Source organism: Berghia stephanieae, chromosome 4 (assembly GCF_034508935.2).
Source record: "Berghia stephanieae isolate SIO BIC M18660-M18661 chromosome 4, UCSD_Bste_1.3, whole genome shotgun sequence".
NCBI classification, from domain to species: Eukaryota; Metazoa; Mollusca; class Gastropoda; order Nudibranchia; family Aeolidiidae; genus Berghia; species Berghia stephanieae.
Window position 1 is genome coordinate 33,548,614 of NC_088363.1, and position 27,500 is coordinate 33,576,113.

The window sequence follows — 27,500 nt, forward strand, 5'->3', positions numbered from 1 at the left end:
AACTACGCGATAGAAAGTTACAGTGCTCTTAGTGCAAGGGAAGTAACCGTGGATGGTAAATGCGTGACGTCATCGGCATACTCTCAATATCGTTCGTGATTTATATAAACAAACTATTGAAAAGATTTGCAGGAATAGAAACATCACCATGCAAATTTAATTTACAAGTATGTAAGTTTTTTTTCTTCTTTCTTTTATATTTACACATGTAGCATGTGTAAGTCATTTTCGTCTGGCACCACTTTATACTGTAAGCATGCCACGCCGCTGGACATCCCATGATCTGATGATCGTCGGGGGGGGGGGGGGGATACATAGGATGCAGCTCTCACCACTTTCCGCCATTCTTCTCCTTTGTTGGCCTTCTCCAAGAGTTCCTCCATCTTCATTCCTGTCTATACCTTGATATTGTCCATCCAACCTTTGTCTTCCTCTTCTTTTTCCTCCTTCAATGGTGCACTCCATCACTGTTCTGCACAAACCTTCATGCCTCATATTGTGGCCAAACCATAACAGTTTCTTCCTTCTAACTGTGGTGATGAGGGGTTCCTGTCGTCCTGTACGATCTTGCACCTCTTCCGGTACGTCTTTGTTGGTTCTGTGTTCTGTATACGGCACCCGCATGAGTTTTCGATAACTTTCATCTCAAAAGCAGAGATTCTTCATTCTTATTCCGCAGTTAATATCCATGACTCGCAACCATATAGTAAGATGGATAGTGCCAGTGATTTGTACAGTTTAATCTTTATTTCGAAATTGATTGGACTTTTCCATATATGCCAGTCTCGTTTGCGTTGTTGTTGACATTCTTATTCTTGCCTTAATCTCAGGTACCTTCCTTGGTATCAGAACACCCAAGTATTTAAATGTTGAGACTTCCTCGTTTCTCATTATCGATTGAAATTTTTTCATGTCCATCATTTCTGCTGTTTACCAGTATCTGAGACTTTTCTGCACTTATTTCCGTGTTGTACTGCATTGCTTTATGTGCAAGTGAGTTAGTTAAATATTGTAGTTCTTGTTCGCTTTCGGCCATGAGGTCTATGTCGTCAGCAAAATGCAATTTTCGTCCTCCAATTGGATTCAGTAGTCTGATGTCACGCGCCCGGCAACGGCGGCCATCTTGGTTCTAAACAAAGAAAATCATTACTTTTTATTCTTCATGCTGGCTAGAACTTTTCATTCCCTTTTCATATGCCTTGTGATCAGAATGTGTAAAAGTCAAAACATGATCAAATTGATGGAGGTTTTCTCCTCTGGATACGCGTTTAAGCTCGCCGGAGAAATATTTCATACGGCGTCCGCCATTGTTCCGATAGTTTAGAGCCAGTGTTACTAAGTTACCATACGTCATTAGGAAGGAAGTGACGTTACGACTGTTGAAGACTATTGATACAGAGGTTTGATGATTTTCGAGAGTTTCACTCATAATTTTCTCTAGGAAGACATTGAAGAGCATTGGGGCGAATATTCAGCCTTGTCTGACGCTTGTCCGGAAGAACTCATCAAGCTCGTTGTTGTTGAGAACTGCACTTGTCGCAGTACAATAGAGTGCTTCGATTATTTGGACGAGACCCTCTTCGAAACAATAAAAGCGTAGTGTATCCCACAAACCGTCATGCCATACCATGTCTATGAAATTGTGAAATAGTTCTTTTTGGTGTTGCAGCAATTTCTCTGTCAGAATTTTGCTATTGAAGACTTGTACTGTGCTCTTTCCAGCTCGAAAACCAGCTTGCTCTTCTGCCAGGATATCTTCGGTTTTTTGTTTCATTCTGTTTAGTATTTTAACGCAAAAGTAATTTACTTGGGTGGCTAAAGAGACTTATGGTCCTATAGTTACTGCACTCTTTCAAATCTCCCTTTTTTTTATTTTTGGGAAAGGGACATGGCCTACTTACGTCACGAAGAGGGATAATCAAGGATAATTGCCCCTACTATATAACAAATCATCGATAAGATCATGATTGGTTTGTAACCTTCATAAACAGATTATTACAAGCATTCACTTCATCATTTAATTAGACTAAGTATTTTACTCGTGACGGATAACTCTGACCATAATTTACATTCGGACAAGTTCAAGCAATAATATATCGATGGTCGGCGGATCAAACCTCTGAAGCCGATCCTGAAAATTGGGACTTCTGAGATTTGATCTGCCGACCATCGATATTTCGGTGGTTAAAGTCATTGAGTTCTCTCGTTAGTTCACGATTGTTAAAGATATCAAAGAATACACGTGAGTTTTTAAGTGCGCATAGGTCAAACCGGGTCAAACTATCCATTGAGGCAGGACCCTCCCTTCCTCCAAATGGAAGCATTACGTTGATATTGCCATTGTTGAATTATGAATTCGAAAATTTTTACATAAGCGTAGGTTCAGTTAATTATGCCCGTAAACATGATACGTAATAAAAGGGAAGATTTTTTTTTGTAACAACCTGCCCCAGTTTGGTTTTGTAACCTAAATGTACAAAGGGGTCAAGACCGTCCAATGAACGTTGAGAAAAAAGTCATGTGACTTTATGTAACACAGGCAATGTTTATGTAAGAAAAGCATGTCGCGTTAGTTGTGATATTGGTGATGAGGTGTAGAACTGTAGACTTGTTCAGTGTATTTATTTATTTATTTATTTATTTTTACACGTGTGAATTTAGTGTTTCAATAATGGTCGAATTAGCAAGAGAAGCCTTTATCACAAATAATTTTGACTTGGCTGCTGAAATGTATGAAAGAACCATTCGTGAGAAAGGTCCGAAGTCAGAACTTTTCCTTGGTTTAGCTAACAGTTTCGCAAGAGGAGGGCAATTTTCTAAAGCCTTCGACGCATATACAAATGCCTATAGATATGGTAAAGTCACACCTGAGAAATTAAAACATTTAGTTGCGGGACTCATTGACACTGTTAAACAACAAGACAATTCATCTAATAAAAAGCAGCAAGCTAGAATTGGGATGTTTTCCTGTGGTGTTTGTCGAGGATTACTCGCCGATCCAGTTACCATTCCCTGTGGACACACTTTTTGTCGCAAGTGTTGTAAAGATAAATCCGATACTTGTGAGACGTGCAGAACCGTCCACTACAGATTGAAAATAAATAAAATAAGTTCTAATGTTGTTCTCGTGAATTTAATTGAAAAGTTATTCCCTAACGAATGCGCCGCAAGTCGTTTGAAAAAGGAAGGAAACCAATACTTCGAAAAGAGAGATTTCAGAAAAGCGGTCGAGGTTTATACTAAGGCCATTGAGATAGGTGAGTATTTTTCACAAGCCTTATGTTGATTTTCAATTAATTATTTTGTACCACATAAATTTCGCGGAGAGAAAACTAACGAAATTTAGGCGAGTCTGAGTCTGAGTCGGTGAGGACAACTCGATACCCTTCTGACTTCTGTTACTATTTTTAGACGTTGTATAAGTATACGCTGTGATTATCCCCAGACACCTGTCTGGGGATAATAAAAATTTGTTATCCCCAGACACCTGTCTGGGGATAACGAATTTTCATTATCCCCAGACGCATATTTGAAACTCCGCTCTTTTAAACAATTATCCACATTCCAGAATATGGAATGTTTCCAGATGCACATAGAAATAAGGAAAGTTAATAAAATATCTATAAAAACATAAAATTAACCAACATTAAAATCAGTCGTTACTACATATACACAATATGCGTCGACTTCGAAGTGGGTGTCATGGCCGAATGGTTTAGTCGTCTGCCCTGGAAGTTTGACCATAATCGACGTTGTGGGTTCGAATCCTGGTAACGTCACTTTTTTTTTTTTTTAAATTCCGTCTTCTTTTTACAGAACGTTGAAAGGGATAAATGTCCCATCCATCCTCCCCCCACCTCTTTTTTTTATATTATTAAACTCTCTCTCTCTCTCTCTCTCTCTCTCTCTCTCTCTCTCTCTCTCTCTCTCTTTTTTTTTTTTTCTAGTTTCTAGCAAATATATTCGTCCCCACTCCGATCTCAAATAGTGTCTAAAAAGAATAAATAATTAAAAAGCAAACAAACAGAAATATTCAGAGAGCGACCAAATGGTCAGATAGAGGAGAAAAAAAAACAATAATTGTTTTAAAAAATAAAAACAATAATTGTTTTAAAAATAAAAACAATTTAAGAAATTCATGCTCAGAAACGGAACATTTACATAAAGGTTTAGCAAACAAAAAACTCTAAGGTTTAGGTCAAAATATTTAAAAAAAAAAGAAAAAGAGAGATTTCCCTCGGAGTTAACAATAATAATAATAATAATAATAATAATAATAATAATAATAATAATAATAATAATAATAATAATAATAATAATAATAAAATAATAATAATAATAATAATAATAATAATAATAATAATAATAATAATAAATAATAATTATAATAATTATAATAATAATAATAATTATTATAATTATAATAATAATAATAATTATTATAATAATAATAATAATAATAATAATAATAATAATAATAATAATAATAATAATAATAATAATAATAGTAATATATAATAAGAGTATTAATAATAAAAATAATACTATTATTGATAATAATATAATAATGATTATGATGTAATAGTAATATAATAACAATATTACAATTATTATTATTATTATTATTATTATTATTTTATTATTATTATTATTATATTATTATTATTATTATTATTATTATTATTATCATTGACCAAAACAAAAAAAAAACAATAATAGATCTAGAGCAAATTAAATAATGAAATAATATTACCGGAGAAATAAAAAATTCAACTGATTAAAAAAAAACTCTTGCTCGGAACTCGTAACAAAAGTGAAAACAATGAATATCAATTGGGAAGAAAGAAAGAAAAGTAAAAAAAAAAAAAAAAATGAGTGGGGGGGGGGGGGGGGGGGGGGGGGGGTCGGTCGCGACTGGGTCGAATCTGTGCAGCTAAAAGGAGTAAAATGAAAGGTGGCCTTACCCACTGAGCTGCCTATTCACACCGCTATCGGAATATTTTAAATTCATCATATATGAGCTATCCACCATTTTTGCTTCCTTGTTTTGGTAGTTATTTACATCTCTGATTCGAATAAAAATATGTTGTTGGATCTAGTTTTGTGGACGTGTGATACTAAATTGTATTGTCTTGTGCGAAGCAGACAGGAAAATAGCAGGTGTGGGTTTTGGGCTTTGGGGCGAACAACACCATGGCCTAGGAATTCGTCCGCGACATAAAAATTATTCCCGGTCGCCCCCAAAATTGTGGCCAGATTGAGCAAATTATAGAAACAAGAGATGATCAATAAAGTTAACAGGTAGGTAGGTAATGAAAATTTAAATGGTTGGTGGACTATGAACAGATTTGATGATTAACAACTTTCTTCCTGGTTGAAAATAAAAAGTCGAATTGCCAGTTTGACGTTTTCAGATCAAAGTAACAAAAGAAATTTCATTGATCCATTTGCTTTAAAATATTTTTTTTAAAAGAGCTGGATTTGACATTTGATCACTATTTACTTTCATCTTGTGTTAAATATCACTTGATATATTAACTGTTTTGGGACACAACCACTAGTATTTTTTCCAGAATATTTGGTATTTTTCACGCCTAGTTTGGCATTTTGCATAAAATCTTTCTGCCCACTTGCTACATGCGTCTGGGGATAGTATCCCCAGACAGGTGTCTGGGGATAACAAAAATTGGTTATCCCCAGACACCTGTCTGGGGATAACGAATTTTTATTATCCCCAGACAGGCGTCTGGGAATAATGACAGCCATAAGTATAACGGTCAGCTTTCAGTCACATAATCGGATGGCCTTGGCCCTCAGGTTCTGGTTGAGTCGGTCCATCTTTGAATTTGATAACCTTTGTATTATTATGATAACAACAAAGTGACAAAACTCGACTAGAAGTGTTATGAGCATCGATGAAACACTTTAACTTCACGATTGTCATTTTCCCATCTCTTTAGTCTCTTAGTTTTAGTAGTCTCATGTTTCAATTCCAGTGTCAAGAAACTACACTCTAACTTCACGATTGTCATTTTCCCATCTCTTTAGTCTCTTAGTTTTAGTAGTCTCATGTTTCAATTCCAGTGTCAAGAAACTACACTCGCTAGACATGTCGATATCATCATTTTAACGTTGTTAAAATACTCACTTTAAATTTAAAGTGAATAATTAAGAGAAGAGTCAAATTTCCACTTATTAATGAATGGTTTGAGTCCATGCTCCTACCGAACAAATTATAATGTCATTGTTATTTAAATGAAGTCGCAATAGCTGTGAACTTCTTTTATTATTTTTTTTTTTTTTGGGGGGGGGGGGGGGGGGTTGCTATTCCTATTGTCACATTTGCTGTTTTATTTTCTAAGGTAAAGTGTCCCGTGTCTCTGGGTTAGGTTGTTTTGATAATACTGATATCAGTGTGTGTGTTTGGGGGGGGGGGGGGGGGGGGGCTGATATCAGGGTGTGTGTGGGGGGGGGGGGGGGGAGGGGGTAGGTGTTGGGAAGGTTCCATCCACCCTGTAAAGTGATAAGTAATCTTCAACTACAATCTGTAAGGGCTGCGAATGGAGAAGCATTGTTTTCCTTCAATTGAACCTGCTTTGGATATAAATATATATCAATGTCTTGCTTGATTTTTTTTCTTTAATTTACTAAATAGTATTTCTCTTTTCCATAGTATCTGATGACCATCTGATTCTCAGCAATAGATGCCATGCTTATGCCAATCTGGACAAGTTTTCAGAAGCCCTCCTGGATGCAGAAAAAGTCGTTTCGTTGCGACCAGACTGGCCGAAAGGCTACTTCAGAAAGGGTAGTGCTTTGTATGGGTTGGGGAAGTACGAAGATGCCGTTGTTGCCTTTCTTCAATGTTTGGCTTTGGATCCCAAAGTCACATCTGCAAGGGATCAGCTGTCCAAGGTAGTTAATATTTGCATAGGTCAATTTTTATTGTTTTCAAACTCTGAAATGCGCAAAATTAATTAACCATCAGCTCTTCTTCTTCTTCTTTTTGGTCAGTCTGAATGTGTATACTACTGTGCAGCTGTAGGTCCCAGGTTAGCATTGTGCAATGGGTGGCGTAAAGTTTAGTCCACAGGAAAGGCTCTTGACACACATTTTCTTACAGAACTCAAGTGCTGTATATAGCTGGCTGATACCATCATTGTATCTTTAAAGAAAAAAAAACTGCAATGATGCTATACAGGCCTTACGACTCTTCCTACCCTATGTCAATGGCTTTGAACATATTTATTGGACAATGCACAGTTTTTAATTTCATATAATGATGTACAATTCCTCCTCTTTTGTTACTAGTCCCTTATTTGAGCCTGGAAAGTGTATAACAAAAGTAGGTTTATATATAAAATGAAAATAGACTAAGACATCAACTTCATGGCTAATGGTAAAAATATAGAAAACTTATTAATCTAAGGTCCTCTCATTGTATTTTGATGAACAAGGGCTTTAATTGTCTACTTGTTCAATTCTTAATTTTGGGTTATAAAAATTGTAATGCTCACGAGTCTTGTCCTCCACCATTTATTGCAATTGTTCTGGTATGAATCTCCTCAAACTATAAAATTTTTGCTCCTCACAGGCCCTTGACAAGATCCTCTCAGCACTTCCTCCTGATGACCCAAAAGCCCATGTTAGAATGCAAGAACAGAATCCATCGCTTCTTCATCAACTGATTAAGCAGAACTTCAACAGCTCTCTTTTATTGTCAAATATTTCATCCACCCTGTCGGACATGGTCCACATTGTCCAAGACACGGTCAATACCGCCAGCAATTTCACCTCTGAACAAATTCCAAATTTCATCAAAGAGGCGCCAGTGTCGGCTGAAGGCAGCAGCTCGGAATCCCCTTCCACACCCAGTGATTCTTCAATGCAAAAGTTCAGATGTGAGTAACAGACAGCAGAACCTTTCGTCACTGTTATTAGTAATAACAGGGTTGCCAATTTTCTGTATATCTACGGAATCCAGTATGTTATCAACCTTCAGTATATTTTCCAGTCACCTTCTGAATGGAAAAAAGTAATGACTTTTTACTGGAGTTCAGCACCCAGAAAAGGGTTGTCTATGTCTTTATGTAAAAGTTCAGGAAATATTTTCCTCCTGAATTGGCAACCCTGGGAATAAGCAAAGATGAATATAATAACAGCTTCATAAAAGAACAAAATACCAAGCCAAACTTGGAACATTTGAAAACCCCTTTTCAGCCAACAATAGTAAACTGAAAACATGGAAAACATTACTTACAACCAGATCTCAACGGCAGAAAAATATTTAGCACAATGTAATGTATTTATGTTTTCATCGTTTTTTGTTGTTGGCTAAAGAAATGTTTTTTGAACCCGAAATGTTCCATGTTGGGGTTTTGTTCTTTTTTGAAGCTGTGATATTCATTGTTTAAAATTACTCTTTACAGTCCACAGCTTCTAGCAACTTAGTATCACTTTCACTGTACTTATACAGTGAATATTGGGTAGATATGTGTCATACATAATCATCCAACTGTATCTTTGTTGTGTGTACCCTTGAAAGAAGTCTCTTGTGTTATATAGAAATCCCTTCAGTGTATTGTGTAAAGCAAGGGATGTTTTCCTATTTTATCTTGACAGCTGTATGAAAGTAGTTAAAATATGCCATTGATAATTGTTGTAGTATTATCTGATCCTAGTTGTTGTCATTTTTCAGGCAATTCTTTACCTGACTGCAGTGCAGTAGATCATGAAGAACTTCAGCGCAGTGTCATGCCTAGGTCATACTCCCCCATACTCCCTTCTATGACATCGAGGAAAAGGTTGCGAATGCCCAGCTCCAGTCAAGAACCCCACAGTCCTACTCATTTTCTCCCCGAGAAATTTCCAAGTGAGTTGACTTCAGTTTTCATTTTCTGGTTCATTCTTATTGGACCTTAACCAGTAAAGATGATATGATTGTTGGTAGCCATCAGGTATTTATCACGGTGTTCAATGTTATAAGAGATCAATCAGTGGATTGATTGATTCATTCCGCTATATAAAATCTCAATTTTTTTGTGCGCTATGTGGTCTTATAGTATGACACTCACTTTCGGATTGGAAGGTTCTGGGTTCGAGCCTTGCTCGGCGCATCGTTGAGACCTTCGAAGAGGCTCTTTACTCACATTCTCTCCCCGCTGTACTCAGGTGTAAAATGAGTACCTGGCCGTTAACAGCATTGTGTGTTGGAAAAAATTGTAATATCGTCTAACAGGCATCATGTCTCGTTCTGTATTTTGCGTGTTGGTGTTGGTCAGGGACCCTTTGTAACGAGCTCTGAGCATGTTAAGTGCATATTGATATATTACAGGCCTCGCAATTTCGCTCCGCCGGAAAAAAAATAAATTAAAATACTTTTTCATTTTGTTTCACAGCCTATTGAATTGGTAAAATTCTAAGAAAGTATTCTGGGAAATGGGGATCTTTGCTCATGTTATATTGAAAAAGCTTCGGCTTCAGGGGGACGTTGTCCCGCTGACCCCATACCAGGGCTCAGCCCTGGACCCAGACCCATCGTCTCGTGGATTTTCGGGCAATTTTTTCAGGGGGCAGATGCGGGCCTGATATTAAAATCTCAAGTAAAGTTATATGATGATAAGGGTGGCTTGATTTGCAAGGAATATTTTTACATGTTTAAAGTTGTTATATATAATGAATAAGTCCTATATAAAACTTGAGCAAAAATAAAATCTTAACCCTCTCAGCATTTATCAGGCTAAAGTATTTCCAACATGGCCATTTTCTCATTTATCAATTTCTTTCTTCTAGAACCATCATCCACATCATCGCACAAATATGTAAAAAATGTCCAGAAAGGTGAATCCACTGAGGAGAAAGATGCAACAATCGCCGTTAGTCTCCGTTCTGAATCCTTCAACACAGAAGACTTGGAGTGCAGTCTTTGTTACCGTCTGTTCTATGAGCCAGTGACAACTCCATGTGGTCACACATTTTGTCGGAAATGTCTTGACAGATGCCTTGACCACACTGTGGCCTGTCCCATGTGCAAGGGAAACATTGCTGAGGTGGGTAGTGGATAGAAACGACTCTGTGTACATCACTTGGTGCTGAATTATTGCTTACCATAGACAGTTGTGTAGTGCAAAGTAGAAATATTGCTTTAAATATTATTATTATTATTATTATTATTATTATTATTATTATTATTATTATTTGTTTGTTTTTTGTGTGTTAAAATTGACTTTAAAGAAATCTAGCTATTGTTTCTTTCACTTGAAATTAAAGCGAAAGAACAGAATGTTTTGGTGTTTCATTTAATTTTGATCTGATTTTCAATTTACAGTATCTGGCAGAACGAAGACATGCTGTGACAGAGTCTGTCCAGACCATTATGGAGACGTATTTGAGAGACGCTTTCCAAGAGCGATGTAAGATAAATGATGAAGAAGTAGTGGAACTAGCCAGGTTAGTACAATTAGTGTACATGGTGTGTTCTGTTGTCTTCTCCTTTATCTATGATTTTTATCTTTGCTGTTGCTATCTGGTATTCTAGTTCCATTTACCTCACTACATGCCCATTATTATTATGGTTGTCCAAGTTGTGTGTAGAAAATTATTTTGCTTTTTCATACCAAGCGCTAAACTTATTAATTTGATTTCTTTTGCCCACTTTGTGACATCCCTCAAGAGACGTAAGGGTGGTGGAGCTGGAGTTAATCCTTGCTTTTATGGCTTGACACTTGCATAAGCTGTTGCTCACTACCCTTTGGATAGGATGCTTGTCTAGCTTTACTTGCCACTAGATATAACAAACTCAGCGACCCAAATCATTGCTTGGTTGAGGTTGAAGTTAACCAGGGATTATTCCCAGACCCTTTGTTGTACAGGGAGTTGTCTACCAATTTGGCCTTCCCTCTACCTCAATAAGTTTCCTTATATTAGGTGTATTGTTAATAGAAGGGATACTTTTGGTCACTTAACTGCCATGTTGTAGTTTTTTACATCAAGGCGCTTAAGACCGCCTGTTTTGTAGGTGAAATCTCAAAAGTAGCATTAAATTTATTTATTTAAAAAATTTTAACGAAAAATGTATTATGGCATAAATGAACATCAGCTGGATTGATCTTGTGAAATTATTATTTACTAAATCGTCTCCCTTTGCAGGATGGGCAGTGATGAACAGTCTGAGATTCCAGTGTTTGTCTGCACACTGGCCTTCCCCTCTATGTCCTGTCCCTTACATGTGTTCGAGCCTCGTTATCGCCTCATGATCCGACAGTGCATGGAGTCGGGTACACGCCAGTTTGGAATGTGCCTGCAGGGCTCGGGAAATGACGAGTATGTTTATCTTTTTTTCTATTATTTACCACCATCTTCCATTCTAAACCACAAAGCAGAAGGGAGTTTATTTTTAAGAGGTCTCGATCGAGTGTGGCTCGCTTACCAAATTAAGTTTTGTTATTAGTATTAGTATGTATTTTGATACTAGAGGAACTGCAATACCTTTTCAGAATCCTTGAATTGTATTAATTTCCTGGTCACACATACAGACAGGACTTCACATCCATTTATAGAGGCATTAAAGTTGTTTACCAATCCTATCTCAATAACTTAAAGGAATTTAAGATTCCATTTTCATTATTTACTAAAGGCTATTATTTTTGGACGGTAAGCTGCAATAATTTTTCACATTATTGGACCGCACGTTGCGATAATTTTTCTCATTATTCGACCACATGTGGACTCCATACATGTGTTGAAAATCTTTTTTTTACTCCTTATTTTTTTAAAGACTATTGTAATATTAACTCACTCAACCCTAATACCGACTATATCCGTAGTTTACCGGGGTTACTTTTACCCCATGCCTATTAATTACATTTTTCTGAGACAAATTATAGGCGTAGTATTAAAGCTAATGTTTTTCACTCTCACGTGTTAATGGTAGTTCAAAATAATAAAACTATCCATGTACATGCTCATTTTTAATACATTTTTCCCAATTTTGAAAAGTAGCAATAATCTCTATGATTGAGTGAGTTAACATTTATCTTGTCTCAACAAAACTTGGCGTTTTGTCTAATTTTAAAATCATCTCCTTTTCTTTTTCTTCTAGCAACTTGTTTGTGGATTATGGATGCATGTTAGAGATCCGAGATGTCCAGTACTTTCCTGATGGTAGATCAGTTGTGGACACCATTGGTGGCAGACGGTTCAAGGTGTTGAGTCGAGGTCAGCGTGATGGGTATAATACAGCACATGTGGAATTTATCAAGGATACCCCAGTCAAACAGGAGGACTTGCCAGGTAGTGCCTCTTAATATGTGTTAGATAGTAGGATAGTTTATGGATACAAGTGTTTCCACTATACAATGACCAAAACCCTTCTTGTAGATTTTGGCCAGAATAATGACATTCATGCATGAAGATACTGGAATGTCCCTTAACCTTGTCAAAAAGATTTGTACATAATCTCTTGATATGAACTATAGTTTTTATGATCAAAATGATTATCTTCAGACTGCTGAATTAACCCCACTTCAATTTTAAAGTTTCATAGCGAAGTTATTTTTATTGCTTATGATCTTTCAACAAATGAGGTATGCTAATGTCATTGAGCTCTTGAATTTATTTTTTTAAAGAATACATAAATTGACTCGAAGATGCTTAAATGATTAGATGACATTCACTCCTAAAGATCTCCAATCATTAATTATTTTTAAAAAATTGTCCTGACAAACAGGCCTATCTGCCCAGCAAGGTGAGATCTATCAGATGTTACAGACATGGCTATCCAGACTCCCCCAGGTACAGCAGAACAGAATATTCCAGACACATGGAGAGATGCCTCCCATAGAGCCGTCCCTGGATTCATTACCCAATGGGCCCCGATGGTGCTGGTGGGCATTGTCTGTATTGCCCTTCAACAACCAAAGGGTTCAGTTGGCAATCCTAGCTATGGTTTGCCTCAAGGAGAGATTTAGTGCTCTGAGAAAGGTATGGAGGTTTAGCTAAAGTGTTGCCAATAGTATTCTAAAGCTACTGACAATCATGCAACCAAGCCCCAACTGAATTTCATTGATGTGCTATCTCGTAACATTGCATCATTACTAAATGTTGTCTGGGATTGTGGCCTTGCCAATTTTATCTACAGTGGAACCTCCCGATAACATGTCGCGGGACCGAGTTTTTGTGTCGTTATTTAGAGGTTTCAAAGATGGCGGTCCAAGTGGGCGTGGTAAGGCCCGCGGGACCAGTTTTTATTAACCATGCCACATCCGGGCTGGGGACCGGCATGTGAACAGCTGTTTGAATACAATGGAACACATGGCCGCATTAAAAATGTTTTTTTTTGTTGTTATTTTTTTGTTTTCTGTTTTTTTTTTAACTTTTATTTTTGTTTCTCTCTATCCATTAAAAATGTAAAAAAAGGTTCATCATCCTTATTTTGTTATGAACATCAAGACTTGTTTGGCTTGAAATAATCCTCTATCACTGTTTGACGTTTGACGCTGGAAATGATAGCAGATACTTTGTCCTCCATTGGGATGAGCATGTCAAATAATTGCGCACCGCTGTCATGTTGCATGGCAAAAGTTTTATATACTTTGAGTACTCATACTCGGCTTTTTTAGTATCAGATATCTACGAAAACTGCCGAAAATCGCCAAAATGATGTCGTTATTCTGAGGTTTTATCAAAAGTGCGTCGTTATTCGGAGGGTTTTTTTTTTTTTTACTGATCTTAAATAGAAAAAAAATCGGGTCCAGGCGTCAATGTCGTTATCAAGAGGTTGTCGCTATTCGGAGGTGTTGTAATCGGGAGGTTCCACTGTATTACCTTCACTGTCGGACAATGTTCGCCTTTAAACATTAGTTTTAATCATTTAGCTTACAGTACAGTTCACGTTCAAAGGCCTCGGTTGCAACGGGAGCTCGACTACAACCAGAACTGTTAAAATCTCTGTTCTCGGCCTATGTAATTCATGTAAATGAGAAGTGAGACGGTGAAGTTTGAGGGTAGGATTGTGCGCTACTTGAGTTTTAAGTGCACTTTGTGGCGTAGTTGAAATGGGTGGAAAGCAGAGGAAAGGGAGAAGGTAGAATTAACGGATGCATTTTTCCGATCCACCTTGTGTCCTGGAGTAAGTGGAAGAGGGGGTGAGGTATGGTGGGTCGGGGGAATTAAAGGAATGGATGTCACAGTCACATTATCCGATTTATTTACCAAGGGAGATAACTCGAACCGTGTTCCTTGTGTTTTTATAAATTCCCCTCAATATTGCTTCACGTTAAATTCCATATGCATGGATGTAGTTGGGCTCTGCTATAACAGGATTTTTTTTGCTAGTCCCACTATCCCCGTTGTATCCGAATTCCACTGTACCATACTCTAGAAAATTGTGTATTTTAAAATTTGGCTTTAAAACAATCAACTTAAATTACCCTTATCTTGGCAGAAACTCTCAAAACTGGGAATTCTAGGGTATGCTTCTAGGTTTTTATTTGTAAGACATTGGGTTCGGGTCTGCTGTTGATGTTGTGTAGTTGAGGCTCTATAAACTCCTATTTCTTAAAAGATAATCATATGTAAAACGAGTACGAACCAGGTCAATGTTATTGTTGTCTATCAAAAGGCAATGTAAAAATAGTGACTAACAAGTGTTAGGTCTCATCCAACCTGTGAAGTATTGTTGTAGGCTTGATTGTTCTTTAAAGCACTCGGATCATATTCAGTAAATATTGTTCTAATTTTTTTGTTTTTTTGTTTGATATGTTAGTTCTTATACATTCACTGTGTAAACTTTAGGCTTTGGCATAAGCGCCATAGAATTAATTTTTAAAAATTAATAAATTAATAAACAGTTTCATAAAAGAACAAAATACCAAATACGGAATGTTTCGGGCTCAAAGTCCCTTATTCACTCAACTTTTTCAGTAGTTTGCTGAAGAAGGGTTTGAGCCCAAAACGTTCCATGTTTGGTATTTTATTCCTTTTTCGAAACTGTTATATATTCATTTTTTTTGTTTAATACTTTTTACAGTCCATAGCTTCAGCAGCTTAGTATCACTTTTTTTAAAATGTTTTTTTTCTCCATAGATAATGGAGTACATTCTGCGCCACTCATCATCTCAATGACTAGGATGGAGGTCAAGTCTTAATTCTATCCCAGCTGTCTTTGTAGCCTATTTGGTGATTTCATATGCCATCACCCAGTTGGCAAATGTCTTTCAGGGCTAAACCAAGTGGAACCTTGGAGAGGGAGTGTTGAAGTGCAGCGAAGGCATGCTTCCGAAAGAGAAAAGACAGCAGTACTTGTCCTCCTCTGCTTCAGATAGAAATATCAGGTGTTACACAAGGGAGATGCAATCAGGAAATGTCATCGTTTAATCCTTGCCGTTATCCACATTTGGTGTTGGGATTTCTGTCATGAACAATCCTCATTACTAATTTATTTCCTCCAACATAACTTCATACCCCTATGGACAGTGGTGCCCTAGTCTTCCCCACAGTTTTCATACTATAAGGACATGAACACTTACCTCCTACTCGTTCAGATGTGGTGCTAGTCATTTGCCATGTACTTTCTGCGAGATCTAACATATCCAGCTACCTATTAACTGCTGAGTGCAAAGGAGGTTAGATAGATATCTTAGCTGCACCTGGTTCCTTTGCTTGTGAGGCATGTGCTCTACCTCATCGTTACTATGAATGTGGGAATGTGCTTAGATATATAAGGAAAGACACCAAGTACGCAGAAAATCGTATTTGGTGCTAAATCACAAGAGCTTATTAAATTTCTAATACTAGATACACGTTTATCTGTCTGGAACATGTGCTAAGGGGTAATTAGTGTAAATATGTACCTCATTGGCCATCCTATTTTGATAGCTTGAAATTTTATTTTTTAAAGATATTGTACATAGTGTGTATAATAATGTTAATATTCATATTCATATGAAGTGTTTCATTGCAATTCGAGCCAAAAAAGTGAAATTTCGTGAATGATACTCATATTGTGTTTGGTTATGACACAAGGATCAATTAAGATACCCTGAACTGATCCATTTAGTCAAATACACCACAACATTTTCTACTTCGTTCTCTATTCGTTATTTTTTCATAGCTATCTTGAATACGCGCAGATTAGACCAGATTTTAGGTCTTCTATACTTTTGAACAACCTCCATTTTTTGACACAGATAATTTGAGAAGCTATGGCATTGTTCAATTAAATGTGTATATATTTAAGAGTTGCTGTGTCAAACTGTGGTAGTTGAGACTGTTTTCATAACATACTCAACAAAAGTTATCAATAATATGTTGTTTTTAAAAAAAAAATGATAATAATGTAATGAAACTGTGGAAAGATGTAGTGGCAAGATTTAGTTTCCAAAAGCTATACTGGGTTGAATTAGTTGTGTGATAAAATGTTATCCCCCAACTAACCGTACAGCCATACATGGATGAAATGACTCAAAGATGACATTTCGACATTTTCAGGCTTTTGAAAATTTGATTAAATTTTAATTTTGGTAGCAGATGCTCAGTTTTGAAGTATTTTTCTTGAAATAACTAGACAAACCATCAGTTAGTAAATCTTTACGTAATTTTTCTAAATAGCTTAATAATGATATCTTTCCATGTGAAAAAGTACGGTTAAGACACTTTTCCACTGTCTCAGATGTCTAGAAAACTGGAAGTCAAGAAGTTTGGCTGATAGGCTCGTGTTGAAGATAACTATTAAGTATTATGCATTGGTGATAAAGGGGCAGCACGGACTAAGCCCACGCAAAGTCAAAAGTGAATTAACTGATATACATCGTTTTGTCATGGAGCCCTTCATGTGTCATGCCCATTATGATAATTAATTTGGGTTTTATCTTTTTTTTTTTTTTAATAAATTTTTAATATACTCAGCAGTAAATATACATGTTAATGTTACCCTTGCCATTTTGAGTGCGAGTTCTTTTTGTCCTGAATTTTTAAATCTACCATTGAATTACCACCACTGGAATTAAAAAGTTTATGCAATCGTGAACCACTATTGTGACATCATCATCATAAAAAAAATATAAAAATAAAATTCCCTTTATTCATCCCATAGGGGAAATCTGTCTCTAGGGTCTATTCCCTTCTATCCCCTTATATCTGTTTGCCAACATGCTTTCCGTCTTTGTCTTGGAATGAGATTACTTGGTTTTGTCCTGGTCCTGGCCGGATCCCCTGGCTAAGGGGGAAACAGTCGAATGTATAGTTAGTTTTGGGAGATGATATTTTTTTCATTGTAAATCATCTCTCTGTTATGCATTGTATTATGCTTTCTTTATATTATATATGATTTGTAAAACATTTGAGTGTGTTCCTCTTAGCGGGGACCTGTGCTTGTGTCTGGATGAGACTTTTAGTGATCTCAAACTAAGTACTTTGATAGAGTGCTTTTGGAATCTACACCTGTTTCTTATTTGAACCAATTCCCCTTTGTCTTCCCTTTTCTTGGATGCTTTATTGTAATTCTAGAACTTTTTACTATCCCATTTTCTTCCTTTTTACTGGCGCTGATATGACCTTAATGTGTTGCAAGCGCCGTAAAACCCTTAAAAACAAAACAAAACAAACAGGGTCTATTCCAAGGGAATACTGGAATAACCCAGGCGTCAGCCGCAGTGTAGTGCCGCAAATTGAGCTGACTTGCTCAAGGCCACACAGCGCAGCGTCAGAGATCGAACTCGATAGACTGAAACTGAATGATGATAAGGCGGAGGTGCTGTATGTGGGGAACAGGAAGTGGAAAAGTGAAACAAGTTTGAAGATGGGGGATGCCTCCGTTCAAATTGTTGACAAAGTGAAAAATCTTGGCACATTCTTAGACTCTGGACTGTCGATGGAGCATCAGGTTATTAATTTGGTTAGATTTCTCTTTTTCCAACTAAAAAAGATTGCTTCCATTAGACGGTTCATATCTGAGGATGTGACCAAGCACCTGGTTGTGTCCCACGTACTATCGAAATTAGATTATTGTAATGCTCTGTTGTTTGGCGTTTCGCAATATAATCTGAGACGTCTTCAGATTGTTCAAAACAGCGCTGCCAGACTAGTATTCATGAAGCGTAGGTGCGACTCTGCCGGACCTCTGATTCATGACCTGCATTGGCTGCCTGTTGAGAAAATGATTAAATTCAAAGCTTGTGTTTTAGTGTATCGTTGTCTTGAAGGTACTGCCCCTTCCTACCTTTCGGAACTAATTGAATATATTCAAAACCCCGCCCCTTACATTCAGCCAGTGCAACAACCCCTGGAGAATGGGGCCCGATAATGGCAGCGATCCAGCCCCCGATGTCCGGAGGAAGACGTTTACGGGAAACTGGCTGAGTAAGATCAAAGAGAGAGGGAATGGGGATACCCCTCTGATGCGCATAATGGATGGCGCCCCCGTTTTGAGCTGAAATAACTCCCGGCAACCCTTGTACACAGAATCCCTGACTACGTCTAGAGCAGCACATACGAGATGAAAGTCGGTTTGGACGAATTCAATCCCTCGTGGGGGCGGGGACGTTACCTCCTCTAAGCTTGGTGAGAAGTTGCCAGGCTTTGATACCAGTAAGAGGAGACACTGGGTGACTGCGAATCGGCTTCGGTCGAGGAGCTGCCTCACGGCCAGTGCGCTTCATGGGTGGGGTCTTACTACCTGTCCGACATGTACTCGCTGTGGGCAAGAACCTGAGACGGCAGAGCATCTAGTCGAACGGTGTGTTGTGACGATGCTACCCGGCGGGTTTGCGACGGTGCACGGATGCGGACCAGACTTTGCTGATTCGGTCGATCGTCATGACATAGTAGTGTGAAAACCATAAGAGGCTGCTGCCAGTGATTCCACAAAACCAGTTGTCCCTCGAATTCGGAAAAATGCTGGAATGAGATCCTTTTCTCATTTCGGACCCTCTATTTGGAACGCCTTACCACAGAACATTCGTGAAAAAGAATCTTTGTCTATTTTTAAACGTTCACTTAAAACATTTCTGTTTCGATTTTAGTAGATGGTATGAGAAGCAAGATAGGTTTGGTTTGTATTGTGTGTGTGTGTGTGAGTGTGCTTGTGTTTGTGAATGATTATGTTTCAGCCAAAGTAATTTGTAATTTAAGCGCTTAGAGTCTGGTGCCTCAGCATTATTTTCAGCATTATAATGTTCAATTATTATAATTTTATCAGCCCTGTTGGTAAATATCATAGTTGTAATACAGTGACAAAACTCATTATTTTCAATTTGACCAGAATTTTGAAAAGAACAAGCTTTAGGCTAAATGATATAATGGAATCCGCATAAAGTCAACCCTCTTACTCTTAAAGCCCGGCCCACCGTTCAATATGAAATCTCATGAGTTCAGTGGTCACAGATTGTAGTCTTCCATTTGTCATCGTTGAGGTTTTGGTGTGTTGCCAATTATTTTTTTTTACAAATGTATACGGATTGTTGGTGTGTATTGCATTTAATCGTTTCAGAAGAAAAGAAAATACTCATTCCACGAAACCACTGCTGTTACCATCACTAAGACAGCATTATTATCAGCTCCACTACAACAACAACAATACCACAATCATTATCATCATCATCATCACCACCACCATCATCTGCATCGTCATAATCATCATCTTCATCGTCTGAAATTTGAGGTTTTATTCCTGGGTGGGGTTCCCGACCTCTCATGGTGGATAGGGAGGTACTTACTGCATCTTCTATCCCCTATGTATTTTCCAACTCGCTTTCTGTCTTTGTCTTGGAATGAGATTACTTGGTTTTGCCCTAGTCCTGGCAGATGCCATGACTGGGAGGGAAACAGTCAAATGTATAGTTTGTTTTGGGAGATGATATTTTTTTCCCTTGTAAATCATCTCTCTATTATGCACTGAATTATGATATCTTTACATTATATATGATTTGTAAAACATTTGAGCGTATTCCTCTTACTGGGTGGGGATCCTGACCTCCAATAGTGGGCAGGGAGATACATGCTGTGTCTTCTATCCCCCCATACCCGTTTTCCAATTGTTTCCTGTCTTTGTCTTGGAATGAGATTGCTTGGTTTTGTCCTGGCTTTGGTCGGAGTCCTTGGCTGAGAGGGAAACAGTCGAATGTATAGTTCAATTTTTGGGAGATGATATTTTTTTCCTTGTAAATCATCTCTCTGTTATGTAATGTTATTCTTTTCATTTTTAACATATGATTTGTAAACATTTGAGTGTATTCCTCTTAGTGGGGACCTGTGCTTGTGTCTGGACGAGACTTTTAGGTGATCTCAAACTGAGTACTTTGATAGTGTGCTCTTGGAATCTGCATCTGTTTCCTATTTGAACAAATTCCCCTTTGTCTTACCTTTTCTTTGGTGCTTTAATTGTAATTCTAGAACTTTTGACTATCCCATTTTCTTCCTTTTTACTGGCGGTGATATGACCTTAATGTGTTGCAAGCGCCGTAAAACCCTTAAAAACAAAACAAAACAAAGTTTCCTGTCAGTGTCTGGATGAGACTTTTAGGTGATCTCAAACTAAGTACTTTGGCGGTGTGCTCTTGGAATCTACATCTGTTTCCTATTTGAACCAATTCCCCTTTGTCTTACCTTTTATTTTGTGCTTTAATTGTAATACCAGAACTTTTTACTATCCCATTTTCTTCCTTTTTACTTGCGCTGATATGACCTTAATGTGTTGCAAGCGCCGTAAAACCCTTAAAAACAAACAAACATGGGGACCTGTGCTTGTGTCTGGATGAGACTTTTAGTGATCTCAAACTAAGTACTTTGACAGTGTCCTCTTGGAATCTACACCTGTTTCTTATTTGAACCAATTCCCCTTTGTCTTACCTTTTCTTGGGTGCTTTAATTGTAATTCTAGAACTTTTTACTATCCCATTTTCTTCCTTTTTACTGGCGCTGATATGACGTTAACATGTTGCAAGTGCCGTAAAACCATTTTTAAAAACAGGTTTTATTGGTAAAATGTCCCTGAAATTTGAAATTGAGGGTTAGGACGCCTGATATTATCCTTTTTTGAGAGAGGATATCATTTTTCCCCCCTTATAAATCAACCCCTTCATACCGGTATCCTTTGCTTATAACCTGATGGATCTTCAAGGTAATATCAAATTGGCATTTTGGTGAATTTCTCGTGGGATCTTCTGTTCCCTATTTGAAACAGTTCATATCTACAACCTTTCATTTGATTTTGGTTATTTTTCTCTTAACTGCACTGTAATGTATATTAAAAGAGAAAAGAAAAGAAAACTGATGGCACCAACTGATTACATCAAGAAATCGTTACTCATCACCGGTGACGTCATCAAGTAATCCCAATGTTGTATAAGGGATTATTATTCACTGACAGTTATTAGTCTTGTTCATGCAACGACAACCACCTGATCAATCCAGCTGATCCGGCTATTATTATTTAATTGTAGATTCATCCTAGATTATGAAATTCTGGATCAATTAGTTCTGATGTTCTACTGAATGGATTTTGATTTGATACAAACTGTTGTTATTTATTTAATAATTGTAAAAAAGTAGAGGATGATCAGTTCAAATTAAATCGTATTTATTGTTATTGTGGGGCTATGTAGTCTTGTGGTATGAAACTCGCCTTTGGATCGAAAGGCCCTGGGTTCGAGTCTATGCGGCGCACAGTTGGGTCATTGTGTCTGGATGAAACTTTTAGGTGATCTCAAACTAAGTACACTGATGGTGTGCTCTCTGGAGTCTTCATCTGTTTCCAATTTGAACCAAACCCCCTTTGTTTTACCTTTTATTTTGTACTTTAATTGTAATTCTAGTACTTTTTACTATCCCATGTTCTTCCTTTTTACTGGCGCTGATATGACCATAATGCGTTGCACCGTAAAAACCCTTAAAAACAAATACTGATAGTTATGCTCTTGGAATCTACATCTGTTCCCTATTTGTACCAATCCCCTTTGTCTTACTCTTCTTGTGTTTTTATTAAAATTGTATATCTAGAATTATTTTTTTTTTACTAAACCATTTTCTCCCCTTCTGTTTAACTTCCACATCATCTCATTCATCTGTGTTGTTTCGTTCATCCTGTTTGTTGATAAAGGGGAAACCCGAAACGTCCATTCTATCTGTTTTCGTAATTAAATTGAAGCGTACATTCAATTTCACATTGTTATTTATATGTATGCATGTGGTAAGTTTCTTTACACGTTAACGATCAATATTTAAAAAAAAAATTCATCCCGATTAATGGCTCATGGGGAAAATGCGCTGTCTTTACAAAATAAGCCATATTATTTCATCACATGTACCGACTCTCTCTCTCTCTCTCTCTCTCTCTCTCTCTCTCTCTCTCTCTCTCTCTCTCTCTCTCTCTCTCTCTCTTTCTCAAGTTCATCTCGAGCATGCTACAAATTTTAGTAATCGTCCCTGCTGGCCGTTACTTCTTTCTTATGTTAGGTCTTTGTGAACGCACACAAAAAAGTCCAAATTCAAATAGAGAAAAGTTTTTAAAATAGTGTCGACAAAAGTATAAGTTTTTAGAATAATATCGACACAATTACGGTTGCGATAAAACTAACTTTTAAAACAAAAATAGAGAACAAAATTGGTGCAAAAATGTAACACACCGCTTTCTAAAAATTTTATTATGTTGCTCACCTGAAGATACGTTGTGAAAAGTCTTTTTCTTTTCTTTGTCAATTTTTTGCATAAATACGAGTAAAAGATTTGGAGAATGATTCACATTAGCCCCCGCCCCCCCCCCCCCCCGCGCTTTCAATCTTTTCAAAGCTACCAGTTACCACTGGCCTCTTGGCTCCTTAACCATCATCACGTTAGAAAGAGTAGTCCTTTTAGAGCCACGAAGCCAGCAACATCTCGAGATGATAATGTATGAGGCCTATGGAGCCGGAGTTTATCCTGGTTTCTATAGTGTGTAACGGACAAAAGCAATTGCTTGCTACCCTTGTGATAGGACGCTACTAGTCTATCGCAGAGTACTTTCCGCCAGGTCTAACAAACCCAGCTACCCATTCACTCCTGGATGAACAAGGGGGTCAGAAAATATTAATCTCGACTGCACCTGGGATCGATCTCGGTCCCTTTAAATGCCAATAGCTAGTGACAGAAGGTTCAATAAGGGAGCGTTCACATATTACGTCATCAGCTAGGGGGGAGGGGGGGTCTACCAAATGTTGACATGTGTTGACATGGGGGGAGGGGGGGGGGGGTCAGACCCAAGATGATGTCATCAAAACATAGGCAAATTAGGCCTATTTTATTAAATGCAAGAGCTTCAAAAATGGATTTCCAAATAATATGCTATAAAATAATTTGCCTCCTATACTATTTTAAATTACACTTTATGAAATTTTTTTAATAGCACCTGCACCAAGTAGCCTAATTTAAATAATGTTTGTTAGATTTTATCTTTGCAAATTTAAATTTTATGTCCCCATTGTATCGTAAAACATAAATTATCACAGTTTCTGAAATTAATAAAATGTCTGAATGTGTTTTATCAAACGTTGATAATCAATGTTTATGGTTTGAAAATGAATAATAAATATTGTGAAATTAAAGTTATCTTTTAGTTTTTATTAAATTAGATGACGTCATCATCTGTTGGGGGGGGGGGGGGGTCAGGTCAATGATGACAAGTGATGACTTGGGGGAGGGGGGGGGGGGTCTAAAAAGGGCAAATTTTTGATGACGTAATATGTGAACGCTCCCTAACTACAATAAGTAGGCGGGGATAATTTATTTTTAGGACGGCAACAAAATGAATTCAACGCCTTAATGTTTCCTCTAATGATGTAAACTGTAATAACATCCCCTGCCTCTAATATCACATCTTATGTTCTTGTATGTAATGAAATAGGTTATGTTCTTAAAATGGTACTTTTAATTTTAATATTTTATTATGGGGAGAAACGGCTACCTAATAATTTGGCAAATCAATTATATATTTTCATTTGATAATATTAATGGCTTGAATGTTTGAAATCAAACAGAAAACGAAACAAATTAATCATAATTGAATATTTTGTTTGAAATGTTATTGTTACGTAGTTTGAAATGTTATTGTTACGTAGTCTCCTTCATAAACGAAACATGCGCGCATTTAGTTCACACCTCCGTGTCAAGTCACCCTTAAGACTGCACTCCGTACCTTGCTGTGCAGATAGACCATTTTTTTCGGAAGTAATGTCCTTCTCTCCTTTGTTATTTTGTTTTTAGAGAGCCCGTTGATGTTATGAGTTTTTTGTTTTTTATCTGAGTGCATAAAAGTGGAAATTAACAGAAACTAAATTTTTAATCGATTGGCGTCGCGATTTGAAGAAACTATAACCATTGTGTACTCAAATTAAAAAATCCAGGGGTAATCCAACTTTTATGATTTCGACAATAAATTCAGTTTTTAACATCTAAACCACCTCGATATAATACCATTTTGGGATGCTGGATCACGGATTATCAACTGGTGCTATGCGTTTAGCTAAACTACTTATAACTTCTGCCACTAGGATATAGTTAACCAACACAAGAAACTGTGTGTAACCTTGAACGTTTGTCATCTGATTGAAATAGTTTGGTGAGAAATAATCACCAATGGTTGTCTGAAAACAATAACAAAGTGCTGAGTGACGCCAACAACGTTCACTTAGCACTTTGTAATTGTTTATGGACAGCCATTAAAAAGAAAATTTCACACTAAATTCTATACAAACGACCGGCTAGGTATGTTGTGAGCATATTATCTAAACGCATAGCATCAATATAAATCATTTTTGGATAATATGTGGCTCACAAATTCAATCTGGTTTTTAGGTTAAGGTGACCCAGACGACAAAACAAAAGTTTTGAATGTTCTTTATAATAGTATTTTATATGGATGATGTACAACAAGAAAGAAACGGGGAAAGCCTACCTGAATGCATTGAGTCGGGTCATTTCTATTTTGAATTCAAAACAAACACACTGGCAACAATTGGATTCAATAGTCCGATGTCACGTCGCCCAGCAACGGCGAGCAGCGTGGTTCTAAACAAAAATAATTAATACATTTTATTCTTCATGCTGGCCAGAACTTTTCATCTGTCATGTGATCAGAATGTATAAAAGTCAAAACATGATCATATATGTGACCCTACGCCTCGAAGCAGTATTAAGTCGGGATTTGGAAAACGAAGAAAACCAGTTTTAAAGTGGGAATGGTCAAAATGATCAAATTTCAGTTTTTCGTTTATTCAGAAACTACAATCATTTTTCTACATAGAAACATATTAATTCAACATAGATATTGATTGAGGATAAGTTATATAAATTTAAAGTTTAAAAAAGCAACTATCAATAACACATTCAAGAGTTAACTTTCTCAGAGAGCAACCATTTCCAAGTCCTCCACCAATACCATGTACGATACTACAACAAAGGGCGTGTCTTTATCTATCTCAGAGAAAGCATGACTGTTTCCACTATTTCATGGTTCAACCAATAATGAACTTTAAAAACTGTAAACAAGTCTAGGTTTTTCCCTGACAATTTTACAAATGAATGATTCTGATTGGTCAATGCTCATCACATGCGCCTGTTTCTCATTAAAAGGCCCGGGCAATGTGTCATGACGTCAGCATGCGTGTGTTACATATGTGTGTGTGTGTGTGTTTGTGCATTTTGATACACACCACGTGCTATTATTTCTTTGTCTAACTGCATTCGTTAATGATCGAGGTGAGGGTCCTTTGTCCCTCTTTCTTTATTCATGAAATTATAGGACATGCTAAGACTTTAATTGGGTGGGGTTTCTGACCTCCCATAGTGGACAGAGAGGTACTATCCCCCTATATCTGTTTTCCAACTAGCTTTCTGTATTTGTCTTGGAATGAGATGACTTGGTTTTGCCCTGGCCCTGATCGGATACCCTTGGTGAGAGGGGAAACATGTATAGTTAGTTTTGGGAGATGAATTTTTTTCCCCTTATAAATCATCTCTCTGTTATGTAATGTATTATGTTTTGTTTACATATCATAATATGATTTGTAAACATTTGAGTGTATTCCTATTAGTGGGGGACTGGATAAGACTTTTAGGTGACCTCAAACTAAGTATTTCGATAGTTTGATCTTGGAATCTACATCTGTTCCCTATTTGATCCAATTCTCCTTTGTCTTACTATTTCTTGGGTGCTTTAATTGTAATTCTAGAACTTATTACTATCCCATTTTCTTCCTTTTTACTGGCGCTGATATGACCTTAATCTGTTGCACTCGCCGTAAAACCCTTAAAAAAATAAAAACATAAGACTTTAATAGGACAACAGTTGCCTAATCTTATACTTACAGAGATTGTTGCAGGATAAACATTTAATTTAAGTACAAAAGCATAATAGTAAATAGAGCCTTCAACAATCAATAAACTGCCGATGGAAATACGTGTAGACGGTCTAACTAAAAAATGAAAAAAAGTTAAATGTATGGATAGACACACAGAAAGAGAGACAGACCTATTAATGGATAAACAGATAGGTAGATATGTAGATAGATAGATATATAGATAGATAGATAGATAGATAGATAGATAGATAGATAGATGAAAAGGAGAGAGGGACAACAAGAGAGAGAGAGAGTGAGAGAGAGAGAGAGAGAGAGAGAGAGAGAGAGATGTGCGTTTTGTCGTGCTATCTTTGTATACTGAAAGAAGGGGGGGGGGGGGGGGTCTTTTTAGACAATCAACAATGTGGGTGAACGCTAAGAAAAACTTGAGAGATTCAATAACATGTTTTCATGTAAGTCATTGCACACTAAGCCCAAATCCCTCTACCTCAAGCTGTCATCTGACTCAAAATGGAAACAATGCAATGAATAATTTGACCAGCCCATTTCTTTAATTGCAATCTCATTGGTCAATATGTTTCCAGTTGATTGACTATGACTTACTTTGAAACAAATAAATGCTTTCTTAAACTATCCCTACAATTCTTTTCTCCGCCTCCATCCCTTTTCATGTCTACCTCAATCTATCCGTCTCCCTTTTGTTTCTTTCACTATCAACACAACACACACACACACACACACACACACACACACACACACACACACACACACAAACAGTTATACATTCAGGCTTCAATCTTTACTCTGTTTCCCTCTTAATGCACAAGTAGTCTCTCTCTCCTCCCCCTCTCGCTCCTCTCTATCATCATCCCCCCCTCTCTCTCTCTCTCTCTCTCTCTCTCTCTCTCTCTCTCTCTCTCTCTCTCTCTCTCTCTCTCTCTCTCTCATCCTCTCACGTGTGTGCATGTGTGTGTGTGTGTGTGTGTGTGTGTGTGTGTGTGTGTGTGTGTATTTTACACGCTCATTCTTTCTGTTCCTCTCTCATCCTGTTTCTTGATATTTCTTTCCCTGCCCACCCGGCTTCACATAGTTTCAAAACTGTACTTTGAAATTATAAACCCTTCTCTAACTTTTGGCATTTTGAAATCGTATTTCCTCTAATAAATAAGACAA

General features: G+C 37.2%; 1 protein-coding gene across 1 annotated transcript; it reads left to right on the forward strand.

Moving 5' to 3' along the window:
- Positions 1 to 2,506: 2,506 nt before the first annotated feature.
- LOC144970459 (LON peptidase N-terminal domain and RING finger protein 3-like) lies at positions 2,507 to 16,938 on the forward strand. Its single transcript, XM_078910125.1, has 10 exons — positions 2,507 to 3,257; positions 6,674 to 6,915; positions 7,595 to 7,901; positions 8,699 to 8,872; positions 9,793 to 10,049; positions 10,328 to 10,449; positions 11,149 to 11,322; positions 12,101 to 12,291; positions 12,728 to 12,981; positions 15,085 to 16,938. Exons 1-10 carry the CDS (start codon positions 2,588 to 2,590, stop codon positions 15,121 to 15,123), a joined length of 2,430 nt encoding a protein of 809 aa, XP_078766251.1. The 5' UTR covers positions 2,507 to 2,587; the 3' UTR covers positions 15,124 to 16,938.
- The last annotated feature ends 10,562 nt before the right edge of the window (positions 16,939 to 27,500 follow it).

Coding starts and splice junctions, on each gene's coding strand:
- LOC144970459 (XM_078910125.1), top strand. CDS start 2,588: ATGAGGTGTAGAACTGTAGACTTGTTCAGTGTATTTATTTATTTATTT. Junction 8,873..9,792: donor TCTCCCCGAGAAATTTCCAA/GTGAGTTGACTT, acceptor TCTTTCTTCTAG/AACCATCATCCACATCATCG. Junction 12,982..15,084: donor GATTTAGTGCTCTGAGAAAG/GTATGGAGGTTT, acceptor TTTTCTCCATAG/ATAATGGAGTACATTCTGCG.